This window comes from Corvus hawaiiensis, chromosome 7 (assembly GCF_020740725.1).
Source record: "Corvus hawaiiensis isolate bCorHaw1 chromosome 7, bCorHaw1.pri.cur, whole genome shotgun sequence".
Classification (NCBI taxonomy): Eukaryota; Metazoa; Chordata; class Aves; order Passeriformes; family Corvidae; genus Corvus; species Corvus hawaiiensis.
In genome coordinates, this window is record NC_063219.1 from 13,890,609 (window position 1) to 13,908,249 (window position 17,641).

General features: G+C 41.1%; 1 protein-coding gene across 2 annotated transcripts in view; it reads right to left on the reverse strand.

Moving 5' to 3' along the window:
- Positions 1–4,199: 4,199 nt before the first annotated feature.
- CREB1 (cAMP responsive element binding protein 1) overlaps positions 4,200–17,641 on the reverse strand; it is a 40,013-nt gene continuing 26,571 nt past the window's right edge. For both annotated transcript variants that reach the window (XM_048308703.1, XM_048308702.1), the window contains 4 exons: positions 16,748–16,890; positions 15,134–15,316; positions 13,574–13,724; positions 4,200–10,666 (listed from right to left, as the gene is read on the reverse strand). In XM_048308703.1, coding sequence (XP_048164660.1) covers positions 10,522–10,666; positions 13,574–13,724; positions 15,134–15,316; positions 16,748–16,890 — 622 coding nt within the window. In that variant the 3' untranslated portion in view covers positions 4,200–10,521. The remainder of the gene's footprint in view (positions 10,667–13,573; positions 13,725–15,133; positions 15,317–16,747; positions 16,891–17,641) is intronic.

The following is a 17,641-nucleotide window of genomic DNA, read 5'->3' on the forward strand; positions in this document are numbered from 1 at the left end:
TTGTTCTGATGGTCTTGACTGATCACTTGGTCTGATACAGCAAGGATCATTCTGCATATTGAACCTCTGCTTCATTTCTGAGTAGAGTTGTATAGGGTGTTCCACTGTCTTTTTATCAAATGTAACTTTTTTAACTGATTTAAGTTGCAGAAATCTTCTGCACCAAAATTGTTATGTCAAAAGGTATCTTGTTTGAAATCAAACCACACAACTTCTGGGGAAAACTTAAAGAGATTACAGTGGGGTTTTTCCCTTTACCACTTCCTTAACTCCTGAAGAGTAAGAGCGGGTGAAATAAAAGCTAATGCTCCAGCTCTAAATGCTTTAACTCTTCAGGACTTCTGCATCTTAGAAGTTGTGGTAAAAGAAACCACTTAAAGGGCAAAAAGAATCAAAGGCAGATGCTATAAAGTTGTTCTATTGCTGTCACTGCTGCACTGAAGAGGCACAGTGAAACAAAGAACAAGATCTGGAGGGGCACTGGGAGCAGGGATTGCCAAGTAAGCCAGCTTAGAAATCAATTTTTACCTGACTTGCAAGTGAGTGGGCTACGCCTGCAGTACCAAAACAGTTGTGGTTTCTGAGTTGTCCCTGACAAGTTTGCTCACACAGATCAAGGCTCCTTGGAGGAGATACACATGCACATGTGCCACCAGGAAAGTGCAACAAGGAGACTCAAGTTGTTCTTAAAATATCAAATCAGTCCTTGACTCTCAAAGTACTGTTAGATAATGTTCTACTTTGTGCCTTTGTTTGTGCTCCCTCTGTCTCTGAGAGCTGTTTTTTAGGAAAGGAGGGTGCTCTGTAAAGCCTCTGTAGCCGGGGATGTACTTACTCTTGCATTACTTGGGACCTTGGGGCAGTGTCTAGATTTCAGTGTGCTTTCAGTGCACAGTGGTAGTTAAGACACTGTCCTGAGTAACAGATTTCATACCTTGAGCTTGTAAAATACATCTGTGTGTTTATCCCGCAAGGTCTGGGAGTCCAGCTCACACCCGCAGCAGACTTCCTTCTCTTTCTAGTGGTGGAAGGATGAAACTGATGAAAACAATGAGTGAACAGAAGATATCTACATATCTAAACGCAGGAATTGCTTTACTACTTTTTTTGTGTGTGTGGATGTGGAGCTTTTTGCTTTAAACTTAAAGCCTCAGGGCAGGCTCAGACTTGGAGCATGTGCTTGTCTTTGGCACTGGCAACAGCAGAACAAAGCAGCAGCTGCTTTGGGCCATGGACATTTTGGAACTTTATGTCATTTCTGCTCCCATCATACTTCCTGGTCAGTGGACCAGAAGTGCAGTACTGACTGTAATCTGGAAATGACACATTTACCATTAAGGTTTGTGCTTCATCCGTGGCACGTCTTGCATGTTCTCAGCAAAGTTCCTTGCTTGGCTTCGGACCCAGTCTGGGAGTTGCTGCTCTGAATCACTTGGTGTAACAGTATCCTCAGAAGCCACATGGTGTCACTAAAACAGTACTTAGGCGGCTGGCTGGGAATTCGCAGCCTGAAACGAGTTGAAGTCAGTTTGGGGAAAGGAAGACAGCACCTTTAATTGAAAACAGATCATGAGATGAGCTCTCATGTGTTAGGTGTAGCTTCTTCTGTCCTATCAGCTTGGTGAGCAATGGTTGAAAAGAATTATGAGCTCTCCCCACTCTCTCTGGCTCTAGTTTTTGGAGTGCGGCTATAAGTTCTCACCTCTCCTATTCCTTTTCCTCCCCACTGGTGTTTCCTTGTCTCCAGGCTCATCTGGGATTAGGCATTAGGCTCATCTGTAGCTCAGGCTCCCCTCGGGCTGGAGCTGGCAGAAAGCCGTGTGCTGGTGCCTGGGCTCGTCAGTGCCCAAGGGAACTTTTCTGCGGGAAAAGCCTGGCCATGCTCGGCCCTCACAGGAGGCTGGAGCCTGCAGTACTGACAGCCATAGCAGCTTGCACTGTTGCCATAGCAGGAACATGCTAAAAAGCCTGCTCAAATAGCACAGAATACAGCACAGAATAAAGCCTGGTGCAGCAACCTACACACTTCGAAGAAGGAGGCTTTGCCCCAGGCCTTGTTTTGACGTTAGTGTTAGAAACAGTTTTGTACTTTTAAAACAAATCAGTTTAATTCCATCTCTTTCTACTTGTCAAGTTTTCAGTGTCAGATTTCCCATTGCTGCTGTTACAGCCCAGCCATCCTGCCAGAGCAGGCATGTGCCAGTGGAGACCAGGCTTGGCTTCTTTTGCCACGCTGCTGTTACCCAGCAGCTGTATGCACACCCAAGGGAGTATGTTTGAAGGCTGAAGTGATGCTACTGCCCATAAATAATTCTGGAGAAAAGCACGAGATGGCACTGGCAGCTCAGGTGAGTGCCTTGCCCCTGACCTGCAGAGCTGAGCTCTTGGTGGCCCTTCCCCAGCCCAGCAAGTGGCACCCCCAAGGGGACACCTTCTCTGACTGCTGCTGGGGTGCAGGTTGTTAGATTTAGGAGATCAGATCCAGGAATATTGCAGTTAGGCCACAACCATGTATGTGTCAGTTGTGGTTGCATTTAAAGGTACAGTGTTTAGGGGCAGGCATCAACCCTGGTAACAGTAACTCAGCTGAAACCTGCAGTCCATCCCTCCTGGGCAGTGCTGACACCCACGTGCACCAGGCAGTGAGCGCTGCCTTCTGTTGTCCCAGGCGGGGCTTCACAGGTTTTTTGTATTCCCATCACACTTACCTTCAGGGAGAGGTCAGGAGTGAGTCAGGCCATGAGTGAATCACGCCAGGCGTGCAGGACAGAAGTAGCAGAGATGTAACTGCTGGTGAGTGAGCAGAGAGAGCAGCCCTCTGCATTGACACCTGCAAACTCCAGTGTCCCAACCCACGGGTCCCATGGGAGCTCCTGCTCTAGTATGAGATGATGCATGACAACAGCTGTTGCCAGCAGCTGTCTGGCAATTGATACTAACACCCTGCCCAAGCACTTTCTGTCACCCTGTTCATCCCAGCACTAGAGAATCCCACTCTCCTTTGGGTGGTTCCATTGCACTGGTCCTGTTTTGTAACAGGTGATCTGAGCTCGTCTGTAGGAAGGCTGTGTTTGGCATGTGTCCCTGAGTAGTGGGGCAATGCACGAATTGTCTCTTGAGAAATTCACTCACTCTAGGGAGTAGGTCCAAGCCACAGAACAGTGACCAGGTAAGACACAGTCATGGTGTGGGACTGAGAAACCATCCCTGAAACATGCCATTTTGCAAGAAAACAAACTTTTCTGAAATGTCATTGCAACTAAGGTAGTGTTTGATTGATCTTAAGATACATAGTATGAGATTCAGCTCTGCATCTTATGGACAAAGAGCTTTAAGGTACAGCAGTGTCAGAAGAATCAGGTTTACCAGCGGACTACACAGGGACCTGTGTTACCCAGTTCTTTTCAGTGCAAAATTCAAGCCAAACTGCATTTTCATCTCAGGGACTAACCCCTGCTTGGGATTCTCCCTCATTACTGGAGATTTTTCTGAGCAAGAACACGAATGGCGTTAAAAAAACCTACAAAATCCCAGCTGTAATGAGCTGACCTTACTGCTTCCCCTTGATTTCACTGGAGGTGTGTTTACCTCAGTGCTGAATTTGTTCTCCTGGCTTCCATCCCAGTATTTGGATCCAGCCTTGCAGATTACATAATAGGGTTGCGATCCGTGCAGTGTTTGCTGCCTTCTGTTTCTGTTCTGTTATTAAGATCAGTAGTACATGGTTTACAGGAATGCTTAAAAGTGAGACATGCAGCATACTTAAACTGTGAAAGGCGTAAGCCTTTCAGACATTATTAAACAACAGAACTGCCACCAGAATGGATACTGAAGGCAGGTTTAAAAATATCAGGAGGAAGAGAAACTTTGTTTTTCAGGACTTAACCTCTGACTAATCTAATTCAATTAAGATTAAAAAAGCCTTCTCTTTGGGGAGAATACCTTATGAATACTTAGGGCAGGCCAGAGATTGAGAGGACACCATAGACTGCTCAAAATACACCTTTTCCCGTATTCCTCTACCTACCATTTGCCACTAAATTTAGTGTAAATGGAACATCCTGCTCAAAAAAGAGACTTTGTAGAGTTTTTTAAAGCATGTTTATGTGACTGCACATAAATGTTTGTGTAAAAAGGGAGTTATGACAGTTTATACCACAAAGGTTACAGTAAGAAAAAGCACTTCTTTATGACAATAATTCACAAATTCACAAGAATCACTTTAATATACAAAGCAATTACTACCATTCTGAAACACAAAGCAGCTAATATGTACATAGTGTTAATAAAATGCATTATAACCCAGTACATTTTTTTTTAAACACAGATAAAGCACAAAAAAAAAGTAAAAAAAAAAAAAAAGGAACAGAACACAACAGGGATGTTTCTAGATTTTTGGGGAGATGTAAAAAAGAATTTATTTCCGCCCAATAATGGATTTTCATTTAGTCTTTTAACTTCCACAAGTATGTGGGAGTCAAGCTCAAATACCCTGTTCTGTGCTGACATGGTTTGGGTAAAGAATCAGAAATGCAGATGAGGTGAACATACTCTTTCCAGCTTACACTACAAAGGGAGAATAATAACCCTCGCTCTGGAAGCTTCCCTGAAAAACATTGTTTCAAAACAATTTCAAATTATAAATCCAGAGTAGAAACAACTTGTTTTTGAACTGAACAACCAATCTGTGGACCAAAGTCAGTGGAGGGGTTGGCTGCCAACTAGCACCTCTTCTTGCCCTGTTCCCATCCCAAGAAGTCCATTATAAGCAGCACAGTTTCAAATCTCATATAAACTTGAAGTTGTAGAACTTTTTAAAATTAATGTTTTCATATAAATAAATGTAATTAAACACACAAAAAATGGAGTGGCACCTGGATAAAACATACCTTGTGGAAAGCACCCAAACGTCCTTAGTTCGTAAGAGTGGCCATTTCCAGATACATGACTGGCTCAAGGCCTGCCTTCCCCATGCTCTCACTCAGCTATCCCCTCATTTAGAGAAATACGCAGCTGAGGCTGAGTGAACCGACTGCTCGAGTCCTGAGTGCACGAACACTCAGCTTATGGAGTGTGCCAGCCATGGGTCATTCCAGCCTGGCCCTGGCCCTTTCCCTGCCAGCACACAGCTCCTGAGGACAGCTGACTGCTCCTGCCTCTCCTGCTGAAAGCGAGCCCTGAACTCACCACAGAGCAAGTCACAAACCTGCACTTGCAGTGCCAGAAAGCAAACAGGTCACTCTCTTCAATTTGTGCTATGCAAATCAGCCCAAGCACATCTCTTTGCAGGCCACAGCTTTAATACATTTAAAAAACACATTCCAAGGCAAAACACTTGAAATGCAGACCCTCTTTACCACCTGGATCTGGTCCCTTTTCCCCAAAGATGCACAGGCTTAAGCCTACCTATCTGCAGACCTGAACCTGTCACAAGCACACAGTAGGTGGATTTCAGCACCCTTTCTCACCCATCTGGCTCCTTCCAGACCAACTGAGCTTCAGGATACATTCAGGCTTCTGTAAAATTGTGTCCTTTACAGCTAGCAAATTACACAGCTCAGAAAAAGGTTCCCAGACAGACGACAAAGAACCATCAATGTACTGTATGCTTTTTAAAACCTGCTCACAGTGACAGACTTCAGGGTTATAGTTGAATTATCAATATTCCTGCAAAAGAAAGGTGGTTGTGCTTTTCAAGCAGGGTGACACATTGTCAGTGTACCTTTACTTCCTGGTGTCAAATTATTGGAAAGCCTTTTGATTCATTTTCTTGGAATGCAGCTTGTAAAATCTGCAGACAAATCTCAAATTAAGAAAAGAGGAATAAAGTGGCTGAAAAATAGTTTAGCCTTCCTTCCAAATTAACATCCTTTTCCCACATGGGATCACTGAACTAGTTCTACTCTAAAAATAATTTCACATCCATCCTCTACATACTGCTCTGAGACACCACACGCTTGATTCTTGCCCCTTCAGCTCTCCTGCCCTTCTGAAGCAATGCCTGCTGGGCACCAGGTGCTGATCTGCAAGTTAAATCACAGAAGGAGTCAACTGCTGGGGAGAGGAGCGAATTGTGTCCAGGCAGCAGGATTACAACAATTATGCCAGAAATCTTCTCAAACAAACCAAATTTATCTTAAATTTTGTTCTCTGTATTTTGTTTGGGGTTTTTTGTTTTCTTTTTTTTTAAAAAGTGCACATTTTAATTAAGCATTTACAAAGAACATAGTGTAACAAAAATAAATACATGACCTTTTGGTTGGATCATTGGCAAATGTTACATCACTAACCAGGCTCCAGGGTGCAAAAATTAAAATAAAAACAAGGTCTTAGAAAATCAATTAAATCCTCTATGAACTGTCATAGATTTGCAACCACTGATACTGAACTTGCTTTGATGGGTGGACTTGTCTTTAAACCACAAAAAGCACTGTCTACCATAAATGAAAAAATAAAAATAAAAAAGCAGGTGCTGGTTTTCACTAACAGAACTAACTTTCTGCTACAGTTTACTGGAAGCCCAGATTTAAAAAAAGCAACCTGCGGTACAAATTCAGGTCAGAAACTATCAGGGCTGTTTTTCCTTATTATATCTTTTTTTTTTCCTGAGCCTCTTTATGATTCCAAACACCCCACCAATTTTCTGACCGATGTACAAGTACCAGAGAAGACAGTGATCTACAATGCAAATGCCAACAACTACAGGCCAGCCCAACCTACAGGTGTCTGAGCAGTCCTGACGAGCACAACAGGCTAAAATTGTGCTTTTGGATACAAGCAACGGTGCCGGCAACTACCCAGTGCTGGTGAAATTGCTGCCTAAGTAAGAATGCGTTGCCACCACCCCAGGAGGAAAACACAAGTCTTACCAGTGGTTCCTTTAGAAAATAACACCTTAATAACTTTTCCAAATGTTTTGCCTTTGATATATAGCTGCCAAAGAGAAAAAAAGCACGAAAGTGAATTACTCTGGGTGGTGGTGGTTGTAAAACAACTGTTTATGTAATTTCAAAAATCTTCATCAATAAAAAATAAGCCTCACAAAAGCCACGAAAGATGAAATAAAATTATTGAAAATGGGTAACTGAGAAACAGCACAAAACAAATCAGTAATAAGCGCTAGAATAACGCAGCCCAGAGCTACTGGGGTGAGGGGAAGCTTTCACACACACACACACATCCACACACACCCAGACACACACAGAAAAGTAAAAATTCTTTTTCTGACCTCCATATACTATAATACTCAGCATTCCTGACTTAAAAGCTCTCAGAGCTGTAGATTATATACTGTGTGTATATATATATATGTACATATATTATACATATGTATTTTCCAAGAATATCTAAATTAAAAGAGCACCTTTGACAATATCTTAACTGCCTGATTGGTGCTGTTGTTTTGCAAAATAATGACATTACAAAAATTATATTTCAAACCAATTCTTGTTTATTATGAACATAATGGATCTAGCCCTTTCTAACCCTCTCTTCAGGTAAAACAGGCTATCAGTTCTTGAAAACTCACAACTGTGAGATATAAAACTAATCCTCCCTCCCCCTTGTCAGCATAATTTACATCCTACTTCCAAATGGCCTTAGTTTATAGAAGCTTATTACCCCAACCTCACTACTTGGTAAATAACATAGGAATGGATTCCTGTGTCATATTCTTTCCCTTTTTGGGTCAATATGAATAGTAAAGCATGTATGGGTAGCCTAGCCAGCCCTGTACTTGGTCTAATACATTTTTTATTATTGTAATTTATAATTTTCATTAAATAAATTTGTGTCCCTAAATCCTCAGTGCAGCACAAATAAGATTCTTGCAGACCCCTATGTACTTTAAATTACATTCTTTTTCTTAGCGAAACTTTATTTGCTAATGAAGTCTAGGCTAAAACCACAGCAGGCCACTTGGAGACCACACACAGACAAACTGGTAACACAGCTCTCCGCTCACTGCCACACATATTTGCACCAACTCTGTATTAGGAGAACCCCACCCGGGCACTGTTTTAGGCTCCCATGCCCATTCAGCCCCCAGGCTTTGTGCCCAGTGATTATCAGCAAGCTCTAGGCAGTGTTTATTACCCACTAGACAGCCCTCAGAGCCCAGCTTGCCCTGCTCAGGTTCACAGCAAAACCTCATGTTGTTGCAAACAGATGTTCTACAAAAGAAACAGCCTTAATGTGGGCATAGACAGCCTCTTCTGTGTTTCTCAAAGCTGGAGGAACCATTCCATGCAATTGCAAATGAGGCCACCATGAGCTTCATGTTTTACAAGAATGACTCCTGCATTATCAACATTTCTGCTTCAGTACTAGTTCTGGAAAATGTAACCGTTTTATGTATTTGTATTCACCAATTTTAAGAATCAGATAATTTTTATAAAAGCACTGCTGAGAACTTAGGGTCTTCTTTAAATTTGCATTGCTAACTAATAGATTCACTTCCCATTAAATAAAAACACAAAAATCAACTCTCTATGGCAGATAAAAATAGACCATTTATAAACCCCCACAAAACTTGTGAAAGTGAATTATGTCATATTTCTGATATTTATGTTCTCTTCTTGAAATACAAATGTAATTTGAAATTCTTGATAACTCTAGATTTAACAATAATGCTGTAAGTTTAGCCCTGCTCCTTTTAAATTAAGTCTCTTGGAAACTGAATGCCCTCTCAAATGAGAAATCTAGAACTTTTAATACTGCTTAGGTGTTTGAGACTCAACTGCCCAGAGTGTTCCAAGTATTTTTCTTGTAACGTCACACTGATTGTATAACCTTTTAGAAGCTTGTGTGTGAAATTTATCTTAAAAACAGACAGAGTGAATGGGAAAAAATATTAGCTAATACTCTGCTAGGCAAGGCATTAGTATAGACCAGAGCCTTACCCATGTTTCTATACATAGAAGTTTGACCAGAAGACCAAAGTAAACTTACTCCATCAAATGACCCAAGTTAGCATAGTGAGAGCCTGGCTTCAGAGGGCCAGTACACAAACCACACGTGATTCTTTTTGACACATTCTTTTTGACAACTTCTTGACGTTCTTTTTTGGTTCCTTTTGAGCATGATTCTTTTCAAGTCCTAATGCATAGTACAGAGTTTTTTTAAATATGAACTACCTTTTTTAACATCATAAATCTGGGGAAGATCACAGTTCCTCAGTGCACAGAAAAAAAATTGATCTTGCAAACATCTGAGGCACATGAGTAATTTTAGTTGCAGGAATAGATTACTCAGTAAATCTGACCCTTACCATGAAAAAATACCCCAAATAAATTAAGAGTTTAGCTAACCTGGCCGGGTTCAAATAATCAGTGTTGTCCCTTGCAAAGCAGAGTTGGAATATTTGTGTTTGAAGTCCTCTTTAATATTTGAGATTGTCCTAGTAGTTGTCATACTGCAATTTAATTTATGTATGGAAGGCAACCTCAAAGTTTGAAAAAGAATTTAGCAAACCAGGCTGGTATTTCTATTGAGTACAATAATTTCCATTGCGTAAGACAGTGGTAGGGAAATAAAAACAACCTCATTGCTTGAGAGGACTTGGGACACAGACCATACTGTCATCAGGGAGTACTTAAGTGGAGTTGGCCATGCTTCAACTGCTTAGTTGTTCTGCATACAAATAGGTAGTGCTTTCATGTGTTACCCCTGCTTACTATGTGACTGTTTTCAGAACATCACTATTGCATCTTTTTTAAAATTATTTTCTTTCCCATCCAAATATAATTTCCCAACCTATATCCTGTGAAGTTGGTGTCTGTTTTCTGTGCATTCAGAATGCTGAATGCACGTGCACACATAAGCTATGAGAAGCAACAACTGACCAGTGAAGCTCATTTCAATGCATTTGTTTATGAGGTATGGAGAAGGTTTTACTAGTCCAGGAGGGCTTAATAGAGATTGCAAATCAACCCCCCTCCTGGGCTAGTTTGAAAAAGGTCTGTTATCTCCACACCAAGAACGTGACAGTGAAGCGCCCTTTGTTTGGCATGCTGCTTAGCCGTGTGTCTGTACAGTTTATCGTGAATGTGTGAAACCAATTTGGCAACCATTGCTGCTTCATTGTACTATGCATGCTCCACCTATGCGGCCCACAGTTGTCTGGACCAAGAGGCTGGGATGGTTCTGTCTCTAAGGCAATGGAAAGAGCTCAGCACAAATTCTTGACATCTTTACAAAAGGACCCTCCCCACAGTAACTTCCCAAGTGACCACTGTTACTCCTTGAAGAGGATCGGGAGATGAGAAAGAAGCCTGTTCTTCTTCTTCTTCACGCTGAGATTGATGATGAAATTCATCTTGTAAGGGGAGAAGTGGAGGCAAGTACTTGAACATTCACAGTTTGATGCAAAGCACAGATGAAGTATATTCTGTAGTTGCTTCAGGCAGTTTTGCGCATAGAAAAAAAGAAATGTTTAGAAAATAAAAAGTTTACTTTGTCTTTCTGGGTATAGCCAGAACCAGTCTCTATCCCAACGGGACAAGTGAAAATGAGAATCCAAAATTAATCTGATTTGTGGCAGTAAAGGTCCTTAAGTGCTTTCAACTCCTCAATCAGTGTCTTGTTTTGGTTTTCAAGCACAGCCACTCGATTTTCTAGACATTTCACATACTCCTTTTTCTTCCTGCGACATTCACGTGCTGCCTCTCTGCAAAGCAAAAAAGGCCACTGAAACCCAGAACAATCATTTGCAGACATGGGCTACTTAACTGCTTTCGGGCAAACCTTTACTAGTACTGCCATTTTCAGCATATGGAGGTATTGTTAAGAAATGCAAGTGAGGAAAAAACACCGAGTTCATAACTGCTCCTCACAAATCACACAAACTCAAGATCCACACATCATTTCAACATAGAGATCCCAGTAAGACAGCACCAATAAAATTCTGTTTCTGTGAGAAAAGGATCCTATTCAGTGATAAAATTTTGCTTTCAGGATTTACATTAGAGCCTTTAGGCTGAGTCAAGTGCTGCTGCAATAATTTAACTGATTTTATTATCATCTATTATTCTTTTTATAGTCTTTAACTTTTCCCTTTGCTGCAGTCCAACAAGATGATCAACTGGTGCAAAAAAGCACTATTTAGAGCATTCGTGTATCTGCTCTTGAGCAATGCTTTCATTTTAATAATGATGTATGGATCACTGCAATAATATTAATGACTCAAATAAAAACATCACAAAATAAACAGTAACTAGGAACCATATAATTCTTTAGTCCCTGTCAGCTATGCCAAAAACAGACCTCAAGATAGTCAAACTTCTAAGTCTTGCTTGTAAAGAGTGAGCTGCCTGTAGGTAACTTGGTAACATACCAAGAACACCAGTGAAAAATACCAGAAAGGTATTAATGTGCTGCTGAGCATCCTGAAGGCAGGAACACCAAGGCAGGAGCTACCCTGCACAGCAACACAATGGCACCAATGTGCAAAGTAAGCACAAGGCTAATGCCATGGGCAGATGGGAGCCCAGGCAGAGGGCTCTCCTCCTGCAGTGCAACTTGTCCAAGGAGCACTCTGCAGACACAAGGAAATAAACACACTTGTTTGCCCTGAACCTTCAGGTGCAAAGCAGAACAGCTTCAAAAATAAGAGTCTGTGTGCCCCTTCATTGCAAACGCTACACAGACTGGTGAGACAGTCAGTGTTCTGGGAAATGAGAGGACAAATTAGAACCCAGTGCCTTCCCTTATTAGATAAATAGTAGCTGTAAAAAAAGAATGCATTCCAGGACCTAAATGATAAGAAGCCTCTAAGTAATTTTTGAAATTCAGCTCCACAAATGAGACAGGATGAAGAAAACATAGTCTGTAAGCCCTGAAAGGACTCAGGTATTCATTTGTCAAATACAACTTCACATACTTGCAGTGCTTCAGTAAGCCAAGTGTAACATTTAGAATTTAAGTAATTTTGGGCTGGTACCAAAACATTAAGTACTACTGGATCAGGGAGTGCCTCCCAGTGCAAACTACTAACATGTCCCCTTGGGTGACAACATTTTCTTTCTGTGACTTTTTTCCAGCTTAGGCTGTGTATATTAAGCCACCTCAAGTCTGTGTGTGCTATTTGTTCATTATGAACAGCCGGAATTATACTGACTTGCAGAGAACTTTAAAAATGTAAAATTTATACAGAAAATCTGCACAATAATATCTATGAATATTTACACTATAATCCTCCAATAAGTACCACCTTACCATCTGCCTCTCTATCCTTTTTCCCCACTTTGCTATGGAGCTTAGATTTGCAAGTATCTATTAAGCAGACAGCCTAAAAGCACCACATGCAACATGATACTGTTGCAAAAGCTGTCGATTTAACTCAAGTGGGGTAATTCCCCATTGTTTTTCTTGGCTTTCACAAACACAAAAGCTTTCTTTTACTAGAGTAAGACTGATGATTAAATGAGGGTATTCTGTGATCCTAATTAAATTTTTTTCAAATGCAGAGCCTGAAAGGGTGGTATCTACTATCTACTATTCACTCGTAGGAGAAAACTATATAAAAAGGGAGAACAAAAACCTTTTAAAAAAGTGAACTCTGCTGTTCAGCATTATTTCCTTCATTAAAGCCCCTCGCATAAGCACTGGGTCTGCTCAAGTAAGTTTCTATTGTGTTCACAGCACAGCAACCTAGAGAAGATAAATGAACCTGGTTTTTTTGTGAACATCAGTTTTTTCGGACTGACAGATGAAGTTAACAAGGCTCTCAGGGGGCTTCCCCTGCTCAGAAGGGTGGGAAGCACTGTGTTCCCAGTGTTACAGTACAACACACAGGCTCCAATCTGTGGCCTGTGGATAAGAGTTTAAGGCTTGGTGTGATGGGTCAGTTCAGGCCCACCCCTTCCCACTCCGACAGTAACAGACTTCAGGAACATCGTGCCCACCTTCTCCCTACTGCTCCCTTCCTTTGCTACCTCCACCCACTCCCACCTATGTAAGCTTAGCTGTTCCTCCTCACAAGCTGAATCCTACAGAATCAAGTCTTCTCTATCTTTCTTTCAGCCTGTCTGCTGCTACGACTGGCTCCACAAGACTTCAGTCAAAAGGAATAGCTGCTCGTTTAGCCTTTGCTTGAGCCTTTCTGCCCCTGGAGGAGAAAACCCAGAGCAGCTAAAAGACCAAGTGAGACAATCAAGAAAGTACTCACGAAGAGCACACGTGGGCCAGCAGCAAGGAGAATGCATGCAGGAGGCTAAGGGAAAGAATCCAGGAAAGGAAACCACATGAATGTAGTAACTCCAAAAAAGCAACTCATCTTGGTGTTTGTAAGAACATATCTGCAGTCATACAAATATCTCACCAATTACTTTTCTCCTTATTGCAACAACCAAATTCACGTACCTCACAGAGTGAGTCTGACACTTTACTCAAGGTTTCACAGTCACAACACACGGCATTAGTAGATGTGTATCTTTGCTTTGCATCTTTAAATAAAAGCAAATTCTTCATAAAGCATTTCATAACATGACTAGGAAAGATCAGGACTCTTAGTGCTTGACACTCCAGGCCTGACTAGAGCTGACTGGGAAAAAAGAAGTGATGTGAATATACGTGCCTGTTCTTCATCAGACGCACTTCTCTCTTCCGCGCGGCCTCTTCTGCTGGCTGGGTCGGAAGTGCTGGAGAGGATGCCATGACTACTCCTGGTGCAATGGTGCTGGTCGGGGCGGTGCGGATCTGGTAGGTCTGCACATCTCCTGAGGCAGCTACAGGGACACACGGGAACAGATCAGTCTGGTGACAGCGCTGTCACACGTGCTGTGGAGAGCACCCATTCACCTCTCTGACCTGTCATCTCTCTAACCGTGCACCCTGGGCCACAGCTCAGGAGGGACGGCCATCATCTGGGCCATCAATGATACCTCACACTTAGTTTAATAACACATGCAAGGTTTTGGGCATTCCTGCTGAAGAAGTCTTCACTTGTGCTTGATAGCTTGATTTGTCTTGCAGTATAGCTGTGCTTCTTTCTCCCTCAGTGTATTTCTTTGTACTTCTCTGGTTTTCGGGAAGTTCTAGCAGTTCCAGAGAAGGATGGGGTCAACACTATTTTCTAGCTATGCTCCGAAAGTCTATCTTCAAAAGGAGGAACTGCATGTGTAAGTATCTAGCAGAGAAAAAAAGGTGAAAAAATGTAGTATTTATGCCCACAAGAGGAGGACAGCACACTCTATTGCTTCTCTAAAATAAGCAAGGTCTTAGCTTTCTTTTCTTGTCTTTATTGTAATCTAGGAGTGTGTTAATTTTGCCTGAGCTCATAAATAACCACAATACCACCTAAAGAAATTAGATGTCCTTAAGAACACAAAAAAGAAGATCAATGCACCAGTAGTATTCTTCTCTGCTATGCATTTTTACTGATGCCTGGTAAACTCTTCACTGGATAACTTTCAAATGAACTACTTTAGAATCACAGAAGCAGGGGTACCCTTCTGCTGTTATTTTCAATAAAAAATTTTGTAATACCCCTCAATTTTTAATAAACCAAAATATGTATTTTAATACAATAGCCCCCCACATCTTATTCTAAGAGAAAATAGCTCTGCCAAATTGAGGGCTAGACCAAATAATCACTTAAGGCACTCTCCTAAATAATTCTGTGATTCCAAGACTCACTGATTGAGTCACTCACTCAGTGACTAGTTACAAAAGTCACAGTGGGAAGGAATTATGACTTGCAATTGAAAAGAGGAAAAAATTACTAATAAATTGAAGTGTCCTTTTAGAAAGAATCAAACATCCTTCTCTCCTATCTTTAATGCTTTGCTTTAAATTTCCTATTGTTGCAGATATGGGAGAACTCAGAACTCTAAAGCGGTACTAGTTTTTGCAGAACATACAAAAAAATTTGTGTGGACAAAATGCAGGAAATACAGCATGGAAAAGTAAAAATAAATATATTAAACCTCAAATATCCACAATTTTACCAATCTAACAGAAGAGGCTTTAAGAAAATGTGACAAATAGCTTTGTCCAAAATTTCAGTAATTTTATGGACTTACCTGTGCCAAAGCTGTTAATTCTGTTTCCTGACACATTTGAGGGAGTCAGGTTGGCAACTTATATCTGCATGGAGAAAATATTACACAGAATGACTGCCTGTGAAGTTTCTCACCTTGTACAACAACTTGGTTGCTGGGTACAAGTATCTGCTGTCCATCTGTGGTCTGTGCATATTGTAAAATGGTGGTGCCAGGTTGGGTTGCAGCTGCATTGGTCATTGTCAATGTCTGGAGACCTTGTACTCCATCTGTGCCATTGTTAGACAACTGTATTGCTCCTCCTTGGGTGATAGCAACTGCAGACAAAAAAAAATCAACCCAGCATTTAAGACACTAATTTACTCATTAACTTACAGAAACCTAGGTATGGAAGAATACTGATCTGAGCTATAAATCCTTTGAACACTAACACACCCCCAAATCAAACATGTGGCTTCAATGCACATGAAAGAAATCATCCTTTGAAAGCTAAGTTTTCAAATGTTTGTGAGGGCCAAAACCCACAGCCTAAAATACAAATTAGTTTCTCTAATAAAACAGCATCACACAGAGGAGCTACAATCCTTCCCCAGGAATATTTTTTAATTTGTTAGTTAAGATTTTCTTCTTGGTTGGTTTATTTTTCTCAGTCCTTACTTTTTCTTCTCATCTGAAATTCCTCTCATCCTCTGTGCTTTATGCCCTTCAGTCTCCTCTGCTGCTACTGCTATCCATCTTGTGTTTCACTTTCCTTTGCTTTGGCATTTTTTTTCCTGCTGACTGTATCCCCCCTTCTCTACAACTTCCTCAAACCCTTCCTAGGCTGTTTTTTCATTCATAAAGGTACAGTCTGGTTTAGGCATTCTTAACTTTGCTGTTTTTTTCCCCTTTCTTTCCCTCAGTCCTGTCATGCAGGTATACTGGGACATCACCCCTTTTGTGACTGCACAGAATTTCACTGTGTTCCTGTATTCAGACACAACAAAATCTCAAGTGTCTGCACAAGCAGTTATTTTACAGTTATAATAGGAATCAGAAGCAACCACATCTGTTTCAACAAAATTAAGCAGGATACAAGGCAAAGGGGCTAAGGAGTAAACAGAGATACAAAATTTTACAGAGATTTTAAGAGACAGATATAAACAAGTAGTTCTCCCTTTTGTATGTGTTGTATGTCTCCTACTGTATGTGTTTGTGTGAGATATATGAGCATGTCTTTTATCTTTACTGCCATATCCTCAATCATTCTTCAAGTCAAAGCACTGACTCTATAAAATCTTATAAATAAAGAAAACACAGAAACATGTACTTATGATATATATTAAGGTTGTTGACATTCTCATTGTTTCAAGACTTTCTAAAAATGTAATTGCATACTGTCATGTTTTTTCCTAATGATGAGGTTACAGTTTCGTGAACAAGTGTTAATAATCTGCCAAGAAAGAAAAGAAACTTCTGAATTCCTCCATCTAGTTCCTGAAGTGAAGAAGTTTATAATAGCATTATAGTTAGTTCTTATTTTGCCTCAGCATACACTAGCTGCACCAAGTGGCAAGCAGTCCCAGAATGTTAACTGAGCCTTTCAAACGCTTACAATAGAAATGTGTTTAAAAGGCCTGGTTATCAGTCAAAATAAACTTTTTTTCACCTCCTGCTTTGTCCTAGTCCAAACAACGGTTATAGAAATAATAGTTCTTCATCTTCTCATCCCCACTTACTAGCACCACTGAGAAATTCAGACTACATACTGTACTGCCCACTGCTGGTTTGGTAAATGGGAGTTGGCACCGTAACAGTGGCGATGGCAGGTGCTGCTGTTTCCTCTTCAGACTTTTCTTCTTCAATCCTTGGCACTCCTGGGGCGTCTGAGGACAAGTCATTCAAAATTTTTCTGGCAAAGACAGTGTGTTGTAGAGATTTTAATAAAAATTGGGGGAGAAAAATAGTCTATCTGATACACAATGTTGGGGAAAACTGTGAAGTGCAGCAAGCCAGTAAGGAAAATATGAGTGCAGAATGAAAACCACACACTATCTTCAAACTCTTACTGGAGAGGATTGTTCAAAATGCCAAGCAGTGATGGGCAAGGGAGCCAGCACAGAACAGCTGTGCTTCTCAAAACCCACGATACAGCTATCACAACCTTCCCTTTTTCTTCAGAGCATGTTTCTCTCATCCATTTTTGTTTCCTGCTTTTAGCTATACAAACATTTGAAAAGAAGTTAGAACCTGTCACCTCACTTACGCTGGGGGAACTGCTCCATTTCAAAGACTATAAACACCTTAGCCAGACAGCTAAGTACCAAGGGAGTCAGCAGGAATACTTGCAGAGAGCAACCAGTTCATAATTTAACACCTGCCTGGGAGACAATACCAAGTGTTTGAGAACAGTCTCACAGTTATGTTCACAGGTGCCTTGCCTAAGAAAGTTCTTAAGGGTAAAGGAAAGAACAGATTTTTTCATTATTTCCATGAGCTAATTACCCAAAGTCAAAACTTCTAAAACATCACTGCTACAGGTCCCACTGAACATGACTGCAGACTGACCACTACAGTCACTGCAATTTGCATCACTGAGATCAAACACTGTCCTTCCTCAGAGGACTGTCAAGCCCTTCTCACTGCTTGCATATTCTATTATG